The 23,912-nt window shown below is 36.1% G+C and overlaps 1 protein-coding gene across 1 annotated transcript in view; it reads left to right on the plus strand.

The window, feature by feature from the left end:
* Positions 1-23,912, plus strand: part of TTC27 (tetratricopeptide repeat domain 27) — a 134,442-nt gene that overhangs the window by 66,052 nt on the left and 44,478 nt on the right. The window contains exon 10 of the mRNA XM_072856610.1: positions 8,774-8,887. Within this exon, the coding sequence (XP_072712711.1) occupies positions 8,774-8,887 (114 nt within the window). The remainder of the gene's footprint in view (positions 1-8,773; positions 8,888-23,912) is intronic.

A 23,912-nucleotide genomic window follows, 5' to 3' on the forward strand; every position in this document is an offset into this window, starting at 1 on the left:
ACTGTCTGTTTAATAGGAAAAAAACAGAAATTTTGAAAACAGTTGCTTTTGTGTTGATGTATATACACTTTTAATTTGCAGGCTGAGTTGGTAATATTTTGATTTTCCAGTCCAAATCACCCTTAGAGTGACTTTAAGTGTAGAATAGATTTCAGTGTTTAGTGAAAGTGTGACATTAAACAGATGCGTCAAGGCATATACAGCACAGGTTTTAGTAATTGTTAAAACATATCAGCAGGACCTTTGATGTTTGTTTGATGTCTGAGCAATTCTTTTGACCTTCAGGAGGAGAGATGTACGTGGAGTAGAATACACGCTAATGCGAGTATTCCCTCTGTTTAGATCTTAAACAAAGAAAGAGCAATCTACTACGTCTGTTAGCTAGTCCATGCTAGGAACTAGATTTACTGGATAAATTACAGACTACCTTTTCTTCTCTGCCTTTCTACCTGCTAACCACTAAATATATCCACCCACTGTCATAAGATTCATGGAAGCCGTGCATTCTCAAGGTATGAAAATACTATTTTCCTTGTTTGTTTCTGTTACCTTGTTTGTGTTGCTCTCTAAGGACATAATTATGCCAAATAGGATTAGAATTTGTCAAATTGTAACAAGAATCATCTGGAGTGAAACCCTAATGTAATTTTTGTCTTGTTGGGCCTTAGAAAATACAAAGGTGTTCATAGCAAATAAAACGTGACTGGAGAATATACAGCCTTATATCTTATAATTGCTTGTGCCTAAAGCAATCCTAATGTTTCTAGAGATTAACAGTTTATTTACCTGAAGGTTTGCTGTCTTGAACAGATGCCCAAAATTTGTTTTTTCAGTTTAGTGGGTCTTATCCAACCATTGACATGCGCAATCAAATATTTCTTGTCGATAATACTTAGGAAGGTGAGAAATTTATAGGTGCTCGAATTACCACCCTGATTAGTGTAAATTCCAAAATTATTATTTGGGAATGTTGTCTGCAGTGAGTGGTTGTAGATGACAGAAGCTGCGATGAGCAGATGGTTTGAAATAATTTGCTTTGGTATCCTGTTTGTTTGTTCCCAAGTTAACCACTGTTGTTTGTTCAGAACTATTATGTAGTAATGATGTTTTTATATAAATTGAGGATTGCAGTGCAGAATCTGTTAGAATAACTTCTCATGTACAAGCAGTGAAGTCAGTAGGCTTGAATTTGGTGTATTGTGTTTTGTTGCCACCTTTTCCAATTCACTGTCCAAGAGGAATTTTTATTTTTTATGTTGGGTTATGTTTGAATTTGAGCCTAAAGTCAAGTCGTCATGCGTTAAGGTGATACTCTCAGAGAACTGGAGTATCATAGGAATGGGAGTCGTTTCCATTTGAACTTCAGATTATTCAATTTCAATAAACTGATGGTTTATGAAGAGACCAGAGGAGCTCCCCTGTTAGTATGAAAAAAACCATAACCTCTCCAAAATGATAGTGTTTAGTGTTTGTCTGGGGTGAATTAGATGGGGATTTACAGATACACATTTTAGTTTAAGGGTTCAATTTTAACACAGTGATACAGTAATACATATAGAGATTTACATACAGTAATTATATATCATTATATATAACAATATGAATGATACGTAATTATAGAAAGGTTTTGTGTATAACACCATGATGGGAAATAAAAAGAGGAAAAATCTTGGGGTAGCACTGAACTGAGGACAATGGTGGATCAAAAACAAAAACCTGTTTATTCCAATTGTTATTCAACGTTCTGTAATTCTAAGTGCATTTTTAAGTTTATTGGCAATTTCATCTCTGAGAATACAGAGCACACGTGCTGTGATAATTATGAAATACAAACTTTTACATATAGATAAAAGGACATAGCATTCCTTTAGGTGGTTGCTGAGTAACTTTTTTGCATTGAAATATTTATATTCACCAGAAGAACAGCATTCTGTGCTTAAAAACAATCCTTTGACATATATATTTAAATCTGCTTAAACATCAAATGCTACTTCTTGTCTAGTAGAATATGTAGCTTACCTTTTGCCTATTTAGAAAACAGTAATCTTAGTTGTGTATTTATTATATTGTGAGGTTTTGTGTATGTGCATAGTTATTGTGGTTTCCTCTTAATTTCTGGTCACTGAAGGATTAGTAAACTGTTTAGTGTTGTGATAAGAATAAAAGCACTACCAGGAGAAATTTGAGATCTGTGAAACCTCAGCGTTATGTGTTTGCTGGTGATGATATATAATCAGATCTTCTTTTGATTCTTATTTATTTTTAAATCTTTGGGATGGGCATGTACAGCAGGATGGGTATGTATGCTGGATTTGAACAGAGAAGCTACTTGCTCTGTTTCAGCAAACAGGAAATATTTACGTGTTCATACCCCAAGCAGAGAAGCAAGAAGTGGTCATGTTGACTGGGTTGTTTTGTTGCCAAGCCATGGTTCTACTGCTTAATTGTAACTAGAAATTTAATATTTTTCTTATCCTCTTGATATTTATGCTTTTCAATATAACATAAAAAATGCACTGGTATTGGAAACCACTTAGTCACAAATGTACTTTATTTTACCTTATAGAGTTCTAACAGACTTACTGTTTAAAGTTACAAATCCCATTTCAGCCAGAAGCTGCCAGTACTACTGGAAATCATCTGCGTTCAAGCTCAATTGATAGAGGAGTTGATATTCTAAGGACATTTCTCAAAACTTGTATTCTTTTTGTTTCTCTCTGGGCCTTGGCTTGCCTCAATCTTTCTTAGGCAATTAGAAATAGTTTTGTAAAGTTCACCTGACTACTTCCCAGGGCAAAGTTTCCTGTGCATACTTTTTTCAGAATTGCAAGGAGTATCTTTTATAAAATACTATTCTGTTGAAAATAGGTAGATTTAATTTAAAGAAACTTTTCCACAATAATGTGGCATCTTTCAGGTTTTTCCATAAGTCAATTATTTTAAATTCTATTTCATTTTCTTTTTTGTCACCAGTTCAGTGCTAGGAGAAACTTAAAAAAATTTCAAATTAAACAAGTGTCATTTGAACATGACTTTTTTAAAATAAAAACTTGCTTTAGTTACACAGAAATTTAAGCATCAGATTATTTGGATGAGACTGTGGAAAACAAAATCAAATTCTCCCTAATCTCATACTAATTTTCTTCTCTTGTTTCTTAGGATTAAATTCCACAGAACTTTTTATGTCAAAGAATCCTTTGCTGTATACTTAAAAACAAATTAAGTACTTGTAAGGTAGCTTTCAGTGATAGAGTCCTTCAGCAGAGATTAACAGATATGTCTGCAAAGCAACTGCAAGAACCAAGAATTTTGCCTGTTCATGCCTTAGTCATATGCCTCTACCTAGTTTTTTTAATGTACTCACCTGACTACTGTGCACAATATAGGATGTTGAAAAGAAGCCGCAGCATTTTCTCATCTTACAGAGAAGCATAGAATGAGTTACAAGGTTGTCATTTTGCCTTTGGTTATATTGAAGAAGTAACATTTTCATGTTAATTATCTGAATGAATTCATGCAAATCATAATATAATGATATACCTGGTTATATGAAGCAAGACTAATGATAAATAGACACGAATTAATCCACAAAAGTAATTTGGAAGTCTTAATTATGTGTGGCTTTTTGGAAAAGCAGACAACAAAGCTGCTGAAGTATGTTAACTGAAATTGGTAATGAAAAGAAACTAGAAAGGGTTTTGGGGGTTTTTTTTTGTTTGTTTGGGTTTTTTTTCATTTTTTCTAAATCCCTCCCAGTGTTTTCTGTTTGTTTGTTTGTAACTTAAAATATATTAGCAAATACCTGAGCGAATCTAAACAAAAGGTCATTTCTTTGGAGGCGGTGACAGAGGAACAGAGCAATCCTCAGGGTGCCTCATGCCTGTGCCTTAAAGTAAGTCATTTCACCACATCCTGGCAATTTGGCCAATAAGCAGAATATTTTTGGTTCAGTGATGGACTGATGTGCAAACTCTTGGGAATTCCACAACTGGTTGCAATTAAAAGTGCTCAGAGTTTGAAAGTCCACTTTCAAATGATAGCTCCGTCATAGCGATTGTAGTAGTTTCCTAGGCTACTGATAGTTTATCAGTGATCAAGGTACAAGAATAAAAGAATGGGCTTACTTAAAGCATAGACTTATAATAAGGAAAAATCAGAAAATATTCAAATTATTTAGAACTGCAGTTAACAAGGATCATCTTTACCTGTTCCAGCTTGTCTATCATGTCTAGTAAGCTCATGTAAGCTCTTCCTGACTTTGCTATCAGAAAGAATTCCTAAAGGAAGTCCTACTTTTTAAAATAGCAGATGGAGTAATGCAGAAGAGTTGCTCTGAACAACCTATACCTTTTATAAGTCGTGGCTGACTGATACAGTCTTATTCATCTGCCCTTCAGAAGACTTTGTTTTGGTTTGGGTTGTCAGTTGGACATCTTACAGTATTGTGTAATGCTCCTCTGTGTGTCCCAGCTTTCCCAGGGTTCTTTGGTTAACTTTTCTGTTTTATCTTGAATATATTACACTCTTGGTTTTAAGCTGCAGGCTGATTTCTCTGTGTGTAGTTTCCTTACAACCAGACATTGCAACTTCATAAATAATATACAGATACATTTGTATGTATGTGTGCATATGAAATACCAATGGCACAAGCTTCCTTGAAGGTTCTTGCTAGCTTGTTCTGAATTTTGTATAGACATTGCAAATTAGGCAACCATTCTTTCTCTGTTTCTCTAACAGAAAGTTATCAGAGGGATCAGGAAGTGCATATCACCTAGGTTAAATTCTGGATAATGTTGAGGCTGAATAATTCATTAATGGTGCCTGAAAGTCAGCCTGGGTTTGGCAGAACTCATGTGACTGGGTTTGATCTGGGTGTCGTTAGTAATGTGCACCTATCTCACAATTCAGGTATTACTTGCCGTTTCGTTCTTACGTGGTATTGGGGATATTATAAAGGTATTGTATGATAACAGACTACTTACTACCTTGTTATTAAGACTTTTGAGGATCATGTTGTTCATTCCAATATCATATAAGGATGATATACTGAATGAAATATTCTGGTTTGTGTAATGTTTTGGTAATCTCCTTTCTACACTTTGAAATGATGGGAGAGGATGATATAAAGAGTTGTTGTGGTTTTACCCTCAGTTGGCAACCAAGCACCACACAGCTGCTTGCTCACCCTCCCTCCCGGTGGGATGGGGGAGAGAATCTGAAGAGCAGAAGTAAGAAAACTTGTGGATTGAGATAAGAACAGTTTAATAATTGACAGAAAATATAATAATAATAACAACAACAACAATAATAATAAAAATTGTAATGAAAAGGAAAACAATGAGAGAGAGAGAGAGAGAGGAACAAAACACAAGGAAAAAAACTCAAGTGATGCAACTGCTCACCACCTGCCGACTGACACCCAGCCCGTCCCCAAGCAGTGACCCACCCCCCCCCAGCCAACTCCCCCCAGTTTATATACTGAGCATGATGTCATATGGTATGGAATAGCCCTTTGGCCAGTTTGGCTGTGCTCCCTCCTGGCTTCTTGTGCACCCAGCAGAGCATGGGAAGCTGAAAAGTCCTTGACTAGTGTAAGCATTACTTAGCAACAACTGAAACATCAGTGTGTTATCAATATTGTTTTCATCCTAAATCCAAAACCCAGCACTGTATTAGCCACTAGGAAGAAAATTAACTCTATCCCAGCCGAAACCAGGACAAGGGTTCTTGTTTGTAGGAAAAATTGTGGGGAAGAATTGGAGAAAGGAGTTTTCCCATGTGTGAACATTCCATTCAGTGCAGAAAATGTTGCATAACCTTATTTTCTTTCCTTTCTTCTCACCTCATCTAATTTTATTGTTTTTCTTTTTCTTAATTTTATTGTTCTTTCCCTGAAGTAAGAACAAGGATGACTTGTGAAGATTCTCAATAATGTTTTTGGTTTAGAATTATTTTGTTAATTTTCTTAGCTGCCTTTGGTACAGTACAATAAACTTTCAGATATGTTGACAAAACTTGCATAACCTTGATTTAGTTTTTCGTTTTTCCAGATGTTTTATTTTAACCTGTAGTCTCATTAATAGAGTCTAGATTTAGCTTCAGGTGGAAATATAAAGCTTTGGGACTTACAAGAAAATATTATCTGGAATATGTGGAGATTTTGGGTAGAAGACTAAAGCTTGCTTAATAGTTACGGATACATATTCTGAAATTATTCTTTACAGCCCTTGAGTATAAACATTTGTGCCCTTCATACATGTATTAATTTGTATCTGTGGTGCTTTAAACGTTACAATTAGGCAATAAAAAGGTTAGCATTAGACCTGTGCTCAGTCTGGCACAGGACTGAGCTCAGTACAAGTATAAAATTACATGTTTCTTAACTGAAGAATAGGCCTGCTTTTCATTGTCCTATGCAGTTGCAGTGCTTTTTTGTATCAATAAAACTGTTAGAGAATTTAAATTGTTCTTCTGTAATTGTACAGCAGGTATACCTTACATTTTGTTTAATGAATAGCTTTAAAAAGCAGGATTGTTATTCAAGATAAGGCTGTCATTGCTCCTGCAGAGGAGTGAAACATAAGTATCTCTGCTGCTCTTCCACCCTGTTTCTCTTCACTTCTCCTTCCTCCCTATGTGACTTTATACACACTTCATACAGCATGATTGCTTAAATCACTGCCTAGACAGTGGTGTAGGAGGTATACATAGTGGCAGAGGAGAGGCTTTCCTGAGCTGCCGGTTCTCTTGCAGAGCTGGATGACATGAACACAGAGGCTTTGTGCTATGCCCTGCTTGTGCCAGTTGCTAAGGTGGACCAAAGAGAGGGGACGAGTACTCTGCTGCTGGACAAGGGCTGTAATTGGACCTGAAAATATATTTAGGAGCATTATTAGTCAAGCCCTTTAGTTTTCATTATTCTTTTGAGAGATGTTGTGTTCATTTGAAAAATAAATACTAGTATCTACCGCCATGTAGTAGAGAAAAAAATTCCCTTTAAGTAAAAAATAAAATAATATGACAGAATACCAATAGTGGAGAAAATGGGGGAAAAGGTAACCTTTCTCACAAAATAAGTTTTTAAGCTAAAATAAACATTGTTCAAGTGTTTGCCCTGACAATCCCTTAAGGCTTTTTTAGCAGCCACCTGGAATGGCCACCAAAGAATAAATTCAGAAACCAGGGTCCTCTGTTAGGAATGCCTTGCTTGTGTCCTGCAGTGGAGGGTTTGTCTATTAGGTAGTAGACTGAACTTCCCATGGTAGTAGGCTGAACTAGACTTCCCAGGCAGTAGACTTCCCAGGTAGTAGACTGAACTTCCCATGATGAGACAGGAGAGAGGTGAGCTCTCAGAACTAGGTTTGGGACCAGTTAACAGATTTACTGATCGTAATTAATTTGTAAAAGGGCACTTGAAAGTACACAGAACATAGAACGTTGCAATTGTGTTCCCATAATATTTTCAGGTCCTCAGCACGTAGAGGACAGTATAGAAGCCTTTGTGTAGTTCTTAATGTAATACTGAGTAGAAGTCATGAAAGAATCAGTGCAGAGATTGTTGGTCACAAGAGGGAGGATCAGCTGATGTTGAAGTGTTTGGTGGCTGAACAGTTCATACTGCTTTCATTTATGCTTTAATTTGCTGTTGCCTCTCTTCCCATTGTAGTTTTGGAGAGAATTTGTTTTCACTTGTTTATTTCTGCTTCCTTTCCTGTGAAAACACTAGGGAAAAGAAATACAATATGACAGAAATTTGTCAGGCATTTCACACAAACCACCAGCAAAGTATACTTTTTAATGCTTTGGGAGATCTTTGAGAGGAAAGATTAAAACCAGTGGGGCTTTTCCTCCAGTCTGCAATATCTATAGACAAATTTATTTTCTCAGAGAAGCTGGATCATATTTGTAGTGTCAATAAATTAGCAAGGAAGTTTTCCTGCTGTCTCCCTTTTCAAAGTGAATATCTAACAGAAAAATGATATACTATGTCTGAAACCATACTGGAAAGAATCCAGGCAGTCTGTACGTTATTAAGGGATAGCAAAGTTGTACTGGCTACATATCTCCTATTGGGCTTTCCTAAAAATCAGTGGTTGGAGACTGGCACCAAGTTCCTGGCATCAGGGTAGGGCGTTCCAAGTGATAGCATACTGTGCCTTTAGGAAAGCTTTTTACCTAGATTATTCCATATTCCCTGTACATCTGCTACACATCAAAAATTCTTGCTGTTATTCTCAAGTCATGGCAAATTCTAAAGTAATTAATATTCTTCAGATTCTTAGCAATTTCAGCCTATTTAATGTGGAGGTGCTGTTAATACAGCCACCAGAGCACCTTGCATATGAGGAGAGGCCAAGAGAGAACTGTTTTTGTTCAGCCTTAAGAAGTAGGATCCCTGCTGCTGTCTACAGCTATCCAGTATGCAGGTGTGGAGAAGGCTGAGCCAGACTGCTCAGTGTCAAATTATTTATTTTCCTTTCATTCTGAGTAGCCATTTTAATTTGTGCAGTTTGGTGTATGCACCATACGGGTACATGTACACGCAGTGCTGCAGTAGCTGAGAAGGAGAAAATAGTTTTGATGGCCGCCTTTTATATTGCAAATAGATTAAGGTAATCTGTACAGGCTTCAGTTCATCAAATAAATACTACAATCATGTATTTGACTTTCAGAATAGGAAACAGCATTCATGCTTGAGAACAATGTTAAAAACTTTACTGTCTTCAGTGTCTTTTAAAATGAAATAATGAAAAAATGTTATTTTTCTCTGCAGTGCTTGCTCTCTCAGCCGAAGTTCTGGGCCATTCAGACGTCAGCCTTACTCCTTCGGACCAAGCTTGAGAAGGGAAGTACTCGCAGAATGGAACGGGCAATGAAGCAGACTCAGGTAAGACTTCTGAGCTGCCTTGTTATAAATAGGGGTTGTTTATATATCAGATGGAAACAGGCAGGAGTTAGGAGCTTCTGTAGTTCCTCTCTATGAACTGTACAGCGAGATAATTTTCTAATTACGTCTCTAAATTAGATGCATAAACCACAAATCCTTTTATATCTGCCAGTCTTGAGATAAACTCTTATATATACAAGTACTAAACGGTCACTTTCTTTCAAAAACATGACAAGTTTTGTAAGATTGAAATTAATATCTGTTTTCTTACATCTAGTTTCTGACTTCTGATCTGAGGAGTTTTTCATGTAGAAGTTCATGAATGGAAAGCTGCTACTGCTATAATGTTTTTTAATAGTTCTTACTCAAGTAAATCATCCGTAGAAGACACTGAAACTTACAAATAGTGGGATTGTGAGAACAAGAAAACAAATTTGTGAATAAAGCAGCAATTTTGATTTACTGTTTTGATGTGTTACTTAGTGATTAGTATTTTTATTGCAAATTTGAGGCAGTGATTAAATAATCTTGCTCCAAACAAAGAGATCAGTTTTCAAATACAAAAAAGAAATTTTAAAATTCTGAAATGTGTCAGCTAATAGGATTTATTTAAAAAATAAATTTTTCAAAGGAAAGGTCTGTAGATTATATAAAGATTTTTTTTCCTTCATATTACAAAGTTTTGTTAGCCATTTGTCATCTTTATGCTGTTAAGTCTTGTTGTCACACGTGAACAGCAGGCATTTCTATATGTCCATCAGACAACAGTCCTGCTGACTAAAACAGCCAGGAATGTATAAAACTTATGATTACGTGCTGTGTAATTAAATCCTGAAAAGCTGATGTTTCATTTGAAATCATTATTGATGCATGGATCTTTGAAGGAGTGCAACTTGGATGTGCTGCTGCATTTTTCTTCTGCTGAGGAGGACTTAGAGTTGCTATAGTGGAATTTCCTGGGGTCAGTAGGAGAATGTTAAGGAAGCCAGGATTCCAAGTCTGGGAGATGTAGCATCTGACGGCATTTGGGAAGCTATCTCAGGATCCTTGATGCCCTAAGCCATAAAACAGTTGGAGTGTCTCCAACATTTTTGTCTAGCTTGATTAAACCTGAGTACTGGAAATTGTTATACTAATTGTTATGCTAATTGTTATACAGTTTGATGGTGTCATGATGGAAATCGTCATGAAGGGGTTATCGTTGCAAGTACATTTATCTGACTTGATTGTGTGCTGCAACTGTGAAGGATTTGATTAGCATGCTCTGTGACATTTTGGGAGGTGACCTCACAGTAGACACAGAATCTGTGGTTTTAAGTGTTATCTTTAATCTTAGTACGTTTATGTTTTCTTTCATTAAGTTTTCTAGACATTTGAATATAATGACATGTTTGTGTTGATTTGATATGGTATCAAGCTCAGTTTCCAAAAATAGTTAAAAGTTCTTTAAGGATTGATATGTGCTAAATTAATCAAATAACTTGAATAACTTTCCATTTAAGGTTTTCATTCCTGAGTTCCACCAGATCAGAATTTTTTAATATCATGGTTTCTAATAGCTCTAAGAAGTAATCAGAAAACATAGGGTGAATGATGTTATTTTCAGATATAACACAAGGTTTTTTGGTATATCATCTTCATGAACATGCTGAAGAGCTAGCGAGTTCTGCAGCTATTTATCAGTAGAAAATGGATTTCAAAACCATAGAATTTTCATACAAATTGGTTTTGTGAGGTTTTTTTATTTGTTTGGTTTTGTTTATTTGTTTTACAATTTCATGTTTACTAGTTCAGATTGCTGTAAGACAGGTTAGATATTGAAGATTAAGGGAGGAGGTGGATGTAAATATGATTAGATTCCCCCCATTGTTTGCAATATCAAATTTTTTAAGTAATTATAAAAATTCTTGTAGGAAGGCTTGAATAAGAAGTGGTAGACTAAATCCTCTAAGTTGCTTACTTCAGGGTTGTCTGAAGAGTTCATGAGCCATTACAGGCGCTGACTTATTGATGCTGGGACTCTCCTGTCCCCTCTTCTACTGTAACTGTCCTTCCTTTCCCCATTTCTACCCCTACCTGCTTCTACGATGGGTCTGCAAATCCTTCTAACCAGCTGATAAGGATCTTTTTAGATGAATATCACTGGGCAGGTATATGCTGCTTTTCAGCCCTAAAGCAAGCCAGGCTACAGTGTTAGTTTGTCAAAGAAAGCAATTTTCAGCTATGTTTTTTTGTGGGCCTGGCTATGTTTGTTTAAATTATTTTAATTATTTGAAAATAATTGCAACTATTTTTGAAATGAGGGTATATTGGTTGAATTTACCTGCCATGCTCTGAGTATTAAATATATCCCTACTTTATGTTAAACAGTTTTTATGAAATTATTTTGTAAGTATTTTTTTCACATTGGAAAGCTTCAAAAGGAATTGGAACACTCATTTTCAAAACCTTTTTCTGATTACTTTAGAAGTCTGAACTACAGATAATGTAGTCTTTGGAACAGGTTTTAAAATGGTCATTCTGGGTAGTCTGGAACATACTTCAATTAGTAGCTAAGTGGAAGGGAGGAGGAGAGATTTTTTTCTTAACTTTTTCTGGATGCTACTGGTTGTCTCTGTTCAGTTTTTGCCTAAATGAGCTCTGGATCCACAAAATTAAGGTTAAAGATTTCTAAAGCCAGTACTTTTTTCAACCATTTTTCTAAGAAAAGGAAACAGTATTTGAGAGCTGAAACAGTTATTTTACATTCCACTAGAATATTTAATCATGACCAGTATAATATATATTGAAGTCTGGATCAAGGTATACTGCCAACCAAAATGTGTCTCTGGATATAGTATGATTTTTTTAAGGTGGGTGTTTGTTTTTTTTCCATATGGATGTAGGTGAGGAGGGGTGAGAAGTGCTAGGGTGGAAAGAAAGGAAAGAGGGTGAGGGAGAAAACAGGAAGAAAAAGGGATAGTTTTTGATAAATAGCTCTCCACATAACCAGAAACCTGCCATTTCTACATCAGTTTTGGGATCTTCAACTACCTTCTATTGTAAGAAAGTAATTCAGAAACTATTAATAGTGGAAAATGGGTTGGAATAAGCTGTTAAACCACAAATCACTGCTGAAAGTGGAGCCAGAGCTCAAGTAATAGGATGGGGGAGAAACAGGAATTTTGAGTGGTCTAGGAGCTATGAAAAAAGAGAAAAAGGAGGGGTGATTTAAAAAAAAACCAAAACCAAACAAACCAGTTTAAAGCACATAAATGATAGCATTCCACTGTAGTTTCTTGATATATGAAATAAGTGTACTCTTCCATTTCAGTCGTTTTTTTAATATTTTTAAGACTGAAGCAAAATGAATTAAAATGCCATGCTTTGTGCAAAGGATGGTGGGGTAGAAGTGAGAGCGTCGTTACTGCTGGATTATGCCGGCAGCGAAAGAGGTGAAGCTGCCATGTGCCTGGTACACCAGTAGCCTGCTCAGGCTTACCCTTCAGTGACTTGTTACAGCTACTTCCTGCAGCTTGATCTGGGTGGTTACACTGGCTACCTCTACGCTTGCAGCTTTTATCAGCTTGTTATGTGCCCCTTTTCTGATTGTATCTTCTGCTGCTCACTGCACCTGGTGATAGCATGCCTCTAAGCTAATCGCTTGGTTTTCCTAACACGCAGTACGACATACGCGGTATTTCATACGCTTCTCTCTTGCTTGCTTTTCTTGGCAGGAAAGGAGTTTGCCTGTTAAGGGGAGAGAAATGTGTCTTGAAAGGGTGTTTTTAATAAGACTTCAGGAGAGCTGGGAGCAAACTAGCAATATTATAGGCTAATCATTATGTCTAAGATTGAAAGGTCACATGAGATCTTGTTTTATATCCTTAGTCATACACAGATGTATGTGGTTGGGAATTCTGTGTCAACTGCCCTGTAATTTTCACTTAAATAATACTTCAGAGTGTCATTTTCTCCAGCAACTAATGTTTTTCTGTGGGTATGAAAAAGGGATATAATGTTTGGAGGTTTTTTGGTTTAAATTGTTCTTACTACAGAAGCATGCTAGTTGGTGTTCAATTCTTTCAAATCTGAAAAGAGTTCATGTACACCTATGGAAAGAAAAGGCTGGTATAGATCTAACAGAACTGGCGTCTTCAGCTCTGTGAGTCTGAATGCAGCTTTGCTGTTTCATTATTTTCATATCAATGGTCTTTAAATGGTTATGCAAGAAAGTCATGTCATTTGTCATAGAAACATATTCTTTTTATTTTCAAAACTAAACTGTCACCTCCTTGCCAACTTGCTCCCTATGCTTTGCTTTATTTGGCGTTGTTCTACATTGGACAAATTCAACATTTAAGGGAAGAGTTCAAAAAGGAGAGGGGAGCAGTCTTCCTCCCACTACGTGGATCTAGAGTGGTTTGAGGCTAACAGATTTTTTCTGCTTCTTTTGCTTCTCAAGTCATATATCTTTCTGATCAGGCCTCTCAAGACCATGGTTGGAGCAATATAGAGAGACTTTTAGTATGACCAAGGGAATGACAGCACTTGTCTGTTCAGCTAAACTATTAGATCACTGTACTAGGAGTTCCTATTCCTTTTCTTTAACCCCCTCTTGTACTCTAGGAGTACCTTAAGTAAGATTTTTATACTTGCTTTTAGTTGTGTATGGAATGGAGAGGGGAGGAAGGAGGAGAAAAATTAATTGCTAATAAATTTGTTTCACATGAAGTTGAAAGTTTTAACAGAAAGTTACTGTGAGATGCACTGGTGAGCTGAGAGAGATTTAACTCACTTCCTTCAGGAGGGTAATAAGTGGAAGACACACCTCTTCTATCCTGTAGAGATCCTACACTGATATCCCAATAGTTCTCAACTATTATGAATTGTATTTATTATTAGAACACATGTTCCAAAAAGTGTTTAAAAAGAGGAGAAAAGCCAGGTGTCTTATAAAACCTTTCCTTAATGAATTCTATGCAAGATCACAAGGTCTCCAGAACCCTAGAAATAAACCTTATTACTTCAGAAAGCAATCAGAAGGGAGAGTGACCTCTTGGTGATAGTTATGATTTCAGTCTCAAGACACACATTTCCAGAACGTATTTCATTTTGCTTAAGGAGATGACAGATTTGACAGAAGATGTTACATGACACAAGTGATTCTGGGCATACACTGAACTCATTAGCACACTTCAGAATAATTAATGTGGTGGTGCTTGGCTCCCTCTGTTTTTCTTCCACTATGCAATTACGGTTTTTGTTGGGGAAAAAAAAAAATCAGAGATCCAGTCTGCCAAGAGTTGTTCAGGAATAACTGAAGTGTTTTTGTACAACTGGAGAAAAAGAGAATATTGAATAGTATAATTTTCCAGGTAATGATTTCTGCCTAGAAGTTTTCTACTGCACTGTTGTGTTTGCCAGTTTGGATCAGCACTATTAGCTGGTGTGGGGAAAAGACTGAAACCATTCTTTCTGTGCTAAAGTTTCTTCATATTTTCTCAGCCAGTACTTTTAAAGTACAAACCTTTTTGCTCATTTGAGAATTATGTTCAATACCTGAGCTGTTCCACTTCTGGTGTCAATGCACTTTCTAAAAGCAGCCAAAAATACTAGGCCTCCCATTTTTTCCAAATGTTTCCCATTGAATCTTAGCTCTGAAGGCATTTACCTTTCTCCCTTTAGAGTCTCTTCACTCAGTGTCCTGACAATTTGAATGATGGTATTACGAGTCATAATGTCAGATAGGAGAATCCTTAAGCCATATTGAACAGTAATATTGCACTTTGTCTATAAAAAAGTGATGACAGCAAGTTGCAAAGAAAAATATTAATATCAACAGATTCCATGACACAACATTCACATCTTTCTGCCTAAGCTTTGCACTGGAAAGCATAAGCATTATAAGCTCAACTTCAATGAACTAAACAATTAAAATAATTAAGTTCCACATGTAATCAGACCAGATGCAAGGCAGGGAGGACACACTATTCCCACCTATTGCTAAATTGAATAGATGAAGCTTTCCAGATGTTGCTAAACTTTAGATTAATCTTTACAGCTGTATATCATAAATATAATTGGAAATCTGGAGATAGGTATCCTGAGGTGACCTAACAAACTATGTTCTGAAATAGCCCAGTACTGGTAGACAGATTTTCTTGAGTCGCATTGTCCAATGCATATGCCAGGTACTACAAACCAGACTCTCCCTTATCTGTTAAGGCAGTTGTCTGTTCCTCCTATGTTGTAATTTAACTTAACAGTGATAGCTTTTCTTCTTATTCTTTCTTTCTCCATCCTTGTCCTTACTTCCCCCTTTAGTGAAAAACAGAAAGCAAAGCTGATGCAAGAATTCTTTGGATCTATTTTTCAACATTGACTGCAGTTGTGCCTTCTCCCAGAGCAAGCTGATTTGGGAGCTATAAAAGCAGTGTAACCACAACAGCTTGGAACTTAATGCAGGCTTACTATTTTGAAGTGTATGCAGTTCCTCTGCAGGTTTTGCACCTTGTGCAAAGTGTTTTATAACTACCATTCACCAATGGCAGTATCAAAGCTAGCTAACTAGCTACAAACAGGGGACTTGCATCAGTACAAGATGCAGTTGTCCTCCATGGGTGAGTCTCCACACGTACGATTGCATGAGACATATGTCTACTCATTTAGGGCAGATGTATGCAGCTATATTGAGCTGTGACAAAAATGTCAAGTCATCTGAGAGGAAGGGGGGAACCTTCAATGCAGATCTCTTTAGGAGAGGGACTACAACTACCTCTCCTTTTCCTGACTTATATAAAGACGCAGATTAAAGATGAAGTCATCCGGATATATTTGGCATTTGAGACTGCAGAGTAAGAGAGAGACTACAATGCTGCACTGCAAACATATAAGCTGCAAGCATACCAAAAAGAGGGCAAGATGCATGTATGGAAATGGGGACGTTCTTTCCCCAAACGCCAAATGATCTAGCCTGTACTTGCACTAATTTTAAATGCAGTGCTGTCATGGTGAATTGATGGATGATATCAGTATTCTTGCTTTTGCAACAGAAAATGAATGGTCTGGTTTTAAATCTATCCTTCATAAGTAAGCTTGTAAATCTAGCTTCTTCTAGAGACTTTAGGGGAAGTTCTGCTTACACCTTTCAATACATCATAAAAATGAATAACATAATTGACAGGTGAAACAGCTTTTTCTTTGAAAACAAAAACATTCAAGAAGGTACACTTGCTTGATAAGGATAATGTAATAACTATAAAATTATATTTCATAAAAGTAACATTAAAATAAGTTTAAAAAATATAAATGGCATAAAGATAAAAAAAATATACATAGTACTTTTCTGAAGATTTTGTGTCGTCTGTAAGTGGATTTGTCCTGAGGCTTTCATCTTTAACAGGCTTTAACATTGAAACCCATATCCTAGGCACTGGCATTCAGTAAATTTGGGCTCAATATTTGTCCAGAACAGTAAGCTCATCATTTTGAAAGTCAGTAATGCTGTTGTGCTATTAGAGGCCTCATTTGTTTTACCTTGCTTCTTTAGGTGGTACTGTTTGACTACATACAACAAAGCATTCTAAATGGCAGTTGCATAGGAGATGCTCTAAATTGCCTGGTATACTGCTTGGCTCTCAGTTTCAAATGAAAAGGAAATATTACGTCAGACATTCATGAATCCAGTTATCTTCTACTCATGACCTTGACCTCTTTTGTGCTAATTTTGATATTGAAATGCTTTATATTTCATTTGGGATTGTTGGACTCATTTCCTCTTGTGTGCTTTCCTTCCCCACCCAGCTGCAAAAGCCCTATTATAAAGAAATTGAAGCTTTTTTTGGTAAAATGACGCTGACAACATAAGTGAATATTTCTTAGTTGGCTAGTATTGTTTTCACAGTGAAATACACATTTGCAGGGCCTGATACAACAAAAATATTCACATTAAGAATCTACTACATGACTCATTGTAGAAAAAATACAGACATGCGCAGTTCCAGCACCCTAATCAATAACTTCTGCCCCAGCGTACTTCCCCTTCCCCTTGCAGCTATCACCATCTTCTTGCATCTTAAAATGTCACATGGAGTTATGCAAAAACTCTTACTGGTAGTCCAGTACTTCAAGTTCTTTTGTGTAGATGCCTTACAAATGTTTGGCCTTCCCTCTTTCCTGCCATCAAAGTAATTGTATAGGTGAAATCAATACCTTAGATTCAAGAGGTAGTCTCTTCCTGAATAATTTTGGAATTTGAAGTCATTACGATGTGGATAATTTTGGATTATCTTGCTTAAACATGTAGGCGATACTTAGGGAATAAGTTTAAAGTGAAGAATTAATTTGTTTGCCTGAGGACAAGGTAGTAATAGAGTGGGGAAGAAGGAATTACCAGAATATCACAAAGAAAATGGTCTAGGAAATGTTGTATAAACAGTAGCTTTCCAGGTTTCCACCATGTAAAGTAGAAAAAAGAAACAGCTTTAACTAGTACACCAGAGAATTAGACTGAAAAACCTCATAGATAAAAGGCCTACTAAAGGTAGGCAGTAAAACAAGCGTAATTTTTCTAAATGCTTAGTTTCTGAAATAAGGTTAACGAGAACTGATAAATCTATTTTTTTATAGAGTAGGAGGTGTAGAATAAGTGTTTAAAATAGGTAATTTAGATGAATTGTTTAGTGCTGAATACTTAAAAATGTTAATATCTTTATACATTCAATATCTCTATTGATGATGCAGTCACTACCTGTAGAACATCAAAGTTTAAAAGTCCAAGTGATAACACAGTTATGACATAAGCTAGGGCAGAGAAAAACTGGTACAGCCAATTAACATTTAGGTATTTTATTACAAAATTTATTAAACCTTCACTTATAATCAGTAATCTAAATTAATATACCAGCAGGACGTGTTTTGATGCTGAGGTTTAAAGACAATTGGATGCATGATCTGGTGAAAATCATTGGTGCAGTACCTGGAATGAGAGTATGTTGAAGTGGTAAACCAGCCTTCAACAGCTGTCACGCAGGTACAAAGGCATGTTTTCTTTCATAGCTCAATACCTAGTTTATTCAGAGTTGAGAAACTCCTTGGGAACTGATAAGACAAGAAGGTGTGTTTTTCGTGTTTGCACTGTAAAATTAGGCCTGAAACACTGAGATCTACTACTTTTAATGTCTTGTAAAACACTGTAATCAGAACCTATGCATTTCTAAGGTATCTATAAGAAAGGAGCAAATTGTAAATGCAAAACACATTTTGATAGTTGTCTTTCTGGTTACAAGGCCTGTAATTTTATTTAATTGATATAATAATGTATGTTTGCATTATTTGCTAATCGTACTTCCATTTCCATCTAGAAAAGTCTTAAAACAATGGCAAGTTAACTTCTTTATTTAGGATGTGAGAAATGCCATTCGTCATTCTCTAACATTTAAATTTAAAAAAAGCAGGAATTTTAAGCTAAAGATACAGTTGTCTTAAACATGTTTACATTGCACCCTCCTGGTTAAAAAAACAAAGGATAGAAATAAGGCTATCTATAATTGAAGGACAGTCTGATTCTCATTGCTGATGAAAATTAATCTTTTAAAAGAAAAGAACAGAAGTTGCAAATGCAAAAAAAAAATCAAAATTATTGCTGACTGAAATAATATTGAAGTTTATTAATTAAAATTGCATAAATTTATATCAGTTCTCTCTGGCTCAAATATGCTTTATCTTCAGTGAAACAAAACTGTATGCATATTTCTGTTGATTAGGGCAGTAATCTATTAAAAACATGGAAACTATTTACTCCATAAACTGGCTTTTTAAGAGCCAAATTAAAACAAACAGAATGAATTTTGCATTCTTTCCAGATTTTAATAGTTTTCAAGAACAATAAAAATCTATGCAGAGAAAGTATAAAATGCCCAGGTGATGATAGTTTTGCAGTTATAATTCAGTAGTGGTGATCAGTTTATTACAGGTAAGAATTTAAATCCGTTAAATAAAACAAAACGGTTCTCTCTGTCTTCCCACAGTTTTCTCCAAGGAATATACCCCCAATCTTCCCCTGCAAAGCCTGCTAAATGAATGAGTTTTTTGGCATGACAAGAAGGTACTAAGCGCATAGGTTATTGTAGTTCAAGAAGTTCCAGGGCCACAGTGAACTGTCCCTCAAAATATAGATGATGAATTCAGTCTTGAAAGACTAATTTATAGTCATGCATGTAGTAGATAGGGCCTTCTTATTTACTGAAATGAAGCTAAGACGTACAAAAACAATTGCTGAGAAATAAGTACAATAACAGTGAGGCAAATGTTATTGATAGAAGTGTTTGTGTCTGTGTGTTTTTTAATATTTTGAAAGTGATCCAGCATTGTTCTGAAAAATTCTTCCATTAGAAGGTATTTTAGTGCTGCTTTACCCATTGCAGGAAATGAGAGACTAGAGACTGCTTTTAGTTTTAAAAGTATTTAAAGTGAAAGAATATAGAAATAGTGGTGCTGTAATACTTGCAAAAGTTGGAATAGGTAATAAGTCAAAGCCAGCTTAGTAAATCCCAATAATTAGTGGTCCTTGCTTTTGTCCTTATATACTCACTCAATGAAGAAAGAATAAACAGTCTGTCAGTAAGGCTTTTGTTTTCTCCTGATACAAAAAAAATTATTTTACTTCCTCAGGTCAGCATACAAGCTGTGATTTTAAGAGAAGCCAATGCATTTATTGTCAAAGGAGATTTTCAGTGGGAAATCTGATAAAAGCTGAAAAGAATTACTCTCAAAATTTAAAGTAGGGGCAAGAAAGTGGTTGTATAGCCAAATCAGAGTAGAGTCTGAGAACATTACATTGGAAGCATTTTACTTTTATTATGTAGGTCAACACCAGGGATGATCACGGAGAATGCTTTGTTTCTCGAACATCAGTTAAGAGTAAGATTTCAGCAGATCGGTTTCTGCAACAAAACTGATGAAGTATAAGCCGCAGAGATTTGTAATTATTGACCTAGAGAGTAGGGATTCACAGAAAGTGGGGTGAAGGGATTTGTAAAAAATGTCATTAAACTGGTGACAAATCTGTATGAGATAATTTTAGAAATAGTGAAGAAAAATAATGCTTGTGGAAAATATAAAATAGAAAAGAATGGACCATTGTGTAATTAATGAGGGAAAATGTTAATTTTCTTTTTTTAGATTAAATTATTGTATCATTTACAAAAACAAGAACTAATTCCAAAAATGAAAATGTTCATGCTTTGAAAGTTGTTTGTAACTGTGATGCTGTACATGATTTTTTTGATACGTGTTTCTACCGAAATAATTTCCATCATGCCAAGGGCCTAGCTCTCCAGTAAGTTACAGGGAGAGTTGGGTTATTAAAAAAATTATTTAATACAGTAACTGTACATGGTTTCTAAATGTTCAGAGGTAGGAAATTTTGGGAATCTAGTATGTAAAGAATCAGTTGATTGGAAACTATTGTACCGGAGACAAACTTTACAATAGTGTGGGCTGGATGTAGCTTCTAACCAGAGAACTGTTTGCTGGCCTGACTCAATGCATTTAGTTCCTGTTCCAGTTATAGTTATGAATTGAGGAATATATTTGGCTTCCAAACTTTCCAAACTGATTTAAGGACCATTGATTCAAATAATCATTTGGATCGGTGTATGGAGAGTTCTATGATGATATGATATTGGCTCTTTTCAATATTTCCATTTGCTTTTGCCGTTACCCAGTTTCTTCACAGTGTTGCTGTCTGCCTGAATATTGTAAATTACAGCACTGTGGTTTTGTGATAAGACTTGGGCATTTTGACAGATGTGGAGATGTTTTTGTAAGCGATACGACCTACCATGACTGAACTGGATTTTAAATGGCATAAATAATATTGTTTGTAGCTATTACGCACATTGCTGTGCTATACCTGCCCATTTTTCCAGATGCAGATCTGTGCAAACATTGAAGTTGCCTGGAAATAGAAACATGCAGTAAATGATTCTACCACAGAACGCTTCATCTCCTGCTTTATTCCATTTTCCCCTGTGTAAAATGCGCGCAAACAAAGATCATTAATAGTGTTGCAAGTTCAGACACTTAAAAGTTATGAAATGCCAAATTATAGTGCACTCTTAAACTACTTCAGGAGCTCTCAAGCTGCACCTTTCCAGGACAATTCCTCTGCTCTGAAATCTGCCTTCTTCCTTCTGGGTCTCCGTTAAAGGTGCAGGCTGAGGGCTGGATGAATGACCAGAGGCCCAGCAGACTCCTGGGCTCAGGTTCTTCTCTCCCCTGGAAAAAATGGTAGCAGGAAGTAGGGGGTGGCAGCTGCTGGTGGGGGAGTGAATTTGTCCTTCAGGCCTCTCCCTCTGGCCCAGGTTAGAGTATCTGAGGTAAAAGAGGGCAGCTGAAAGCAAAGTGCATCTGTTCCTCTGGCAGTGGTGTGCTACCTCCTCCTGAAGATCTGCAAGAAAATTGCTTCCAGTGCAAGACTGGTTCCATTAGAACTTGCAGCTGATTGTCCTCAGTTAAGTAATTGAAGGCTATTAACAGATTAAAGGGTGTACGTGCTACACTGACTGTCATTTTGTTTCTACAGCCCATGGTTTTGTTGGGCAAGGTTTTTAGTATCCTGAGTGCATGTTTGGTTCTAGTTGCTCTTCTGTGAAGTAGCAGAAGATCTGTCATTGTCCAGGCTGTCTCTCAACCTGTTTGGTGCGAGTGACCAGCACAGACCATAAAACTCCGTGCAGCTGAATTAAAATTTTATTTTGGTTTGGTTTCTTAATTGGTTGTGTACCAGACAGCCTGTGCCCAATAACTGCTATATGATTGTGGAAAGAAATGTATTTTTGTGGATTCCTCCTTTTTTTACAAAGAACTGAGTCTTCAGGGGAGCTTGATGTGCTTCTATTTGAATATGTCATACAATCAGGCATGGAATATTTAATGCATTTAGAGTGTTTTCATTTTTACTGGAAATCGAACTGATTTCAAGCCAATTGTTGCTGAAGATGCTTATTTTCCTCTTTGGTGAGTAGATCAATCATTAACAGAGAATGATAGGGGGTTAGTTTGTTTTTCCCTGATGTATAGAGAGCTTTCCAGGAACATGTGAAGAACTGGATTGGATGTCTTTCAAGAAAATACATATATTGAAAACAGACTTCTTTATATGTGATTGCCTTTCTTTGGGATAGCTAAAGTTTAAACACTTTGCCTGTGTGTCATATTTCTAATGTACTTACCATCATATACTCTATGGTTGCTGGGTCAGGCTCAGCTACTGGAAGAATGTGTGTTTCCTGCCAAGTAATTTTTCAACAGAAACTACTGGGTATCGGTCAAGGTTTCACTGTATAGGGAAGCTGTTCTTAGGAAAAAGTTTTTGTTTTGTTTTGGGTTTTTTTTGTAAGAAGGGAAAACAATGGGTGTCCCAAGATGTTATCTGAGACATTTTTGATCAAATTCAGGACAAAGGAGACTGAAGTTGTCTGTGTTTTCTCTTCATACTCCTGTCCCCTTCACCAAATAACTAAAGATGTTCTTGAGATTTGCAACTGAATAAGAATAGTTGAAAAACAGATTTCAGCAAAAGAGCACTTTGCTGGTGTAAAAAAAAAGTTGGCTATTTCTAGTACTGCAAAAATAGCTGTTAGCGATTAGAGCAGCTGAATATCTGTGGTTTCAGGTTACAGGTATCTAGGTAAGACTAGACAATACTCTTTTCCTCCCTACAGGCATCTAAGGACATCTTAAGTAACATGAAAGAATAATGTTTGGTATGATTGCCAGTAAAAAACTGCACTGAGTTACCCGAATACATCGCATTTTGTTTTGTGTTGTGTTTTTTCCTTGAGATTTCTATTTGTGTAACAGAATACTATCCAGTCTCTACTTTGGGTAGGAGGAAGCTGAAAATGTTTACATGCTTGCAATTAATAACATGGTCTTGAGAACTTTTCCTCTGAAATTCTTTGTTTTATTTTAAGTATTTGTTTGTTACATTCTTCAGCAATGATGATCTAATTCCTAAGTTCTAATTATTTTTGCCATCTATAATGTTTATTTTGAATATTTATTTATATATGTTTACATATAATATGTTTTGTGATAAAGCTTGACTGAAGCTTTTTCTGCTACTTACAGACAACTTGTCATTTTTTAAATTGCATATATATATATACTATTGTACAATTTACCGTAAGCAAAATGTAAATGTGTGGTATATGGTAGGTAAAGTCAAGTCTTCCAGCAATAGAAGTAGTACAGGGTGTTTCCAATAGATTATTCTTCTTGAGCAGCGTGTTCCAGTTGCAATACGGAAGAGATTAAATGGGTCATAAAGCGGCATGTATGTTTATGAGTATCATACCTAAACTAACAATGAAATACTGCATATAAAAGTTATTAAACTAAAGGGTTCAGCTTGACTATCCCCTTCTTTTTGTGGCTTTTCTGAGGAAGAACTACATCTCTCAAAGAATATATGTATTACAAAACACAAATGTTTGACATCGTTTATTCTATATAACACTTTATTGTAATGCCTGACGGGGGCGGGGAGGAAAGATCACAGTACACCAGAATAGATGGTTTCTGGCACGAGATCAGTTAGATCTTTATTAGAGGTTACAAGCAAGTTCCTCCTTTGCTGAAAAATGGACACAACCTTTGTTAAAAAAAAGTTTATTTGCTTATGCTTTTTCAGGGAATAACAGCCTTAAATGCATCAAACTTGAAACATTTTGCAAAATTTTCTAGGCGTAATCTTAGAGAGAGTACTGCATTATTCTCAGGTTGATGTCAGGTGCAGACAAAGAAATTAAACCTGTGTGCAAATGCCACAAAGGTGGCTGTCCTGAAAAAGCCTCTACTGGCATTCTTCTCAGCCTAGAAACTTTAAAGTATTTGCTGAGGGATAGATTATGCCAAGTTTCTTTAGCTGTTTAGGGGGAGAAGGAAATAGGAGATAGCAGAGGAGAAGCCATAAAACAAACGTTGCATGCTCAATACTATGAGTACCTACACTTTTGAGAGGTGGAGCATCTTAACT

The sequence above is a fragment of the Ciconia boyciana genome, chromosome 3 (genome assembly GCF_034638445.1).
Source record: "Ciconia boyciana chromosome 3, ASM3463844v1, whole genome shotgun sequence".
Taxonomy (NCBI): Eukaryota; Metazoa; Chordata; class Aves; order Ciconiiformes; family Ciconiidae; genus Ciconia; species Ciconia boyciana.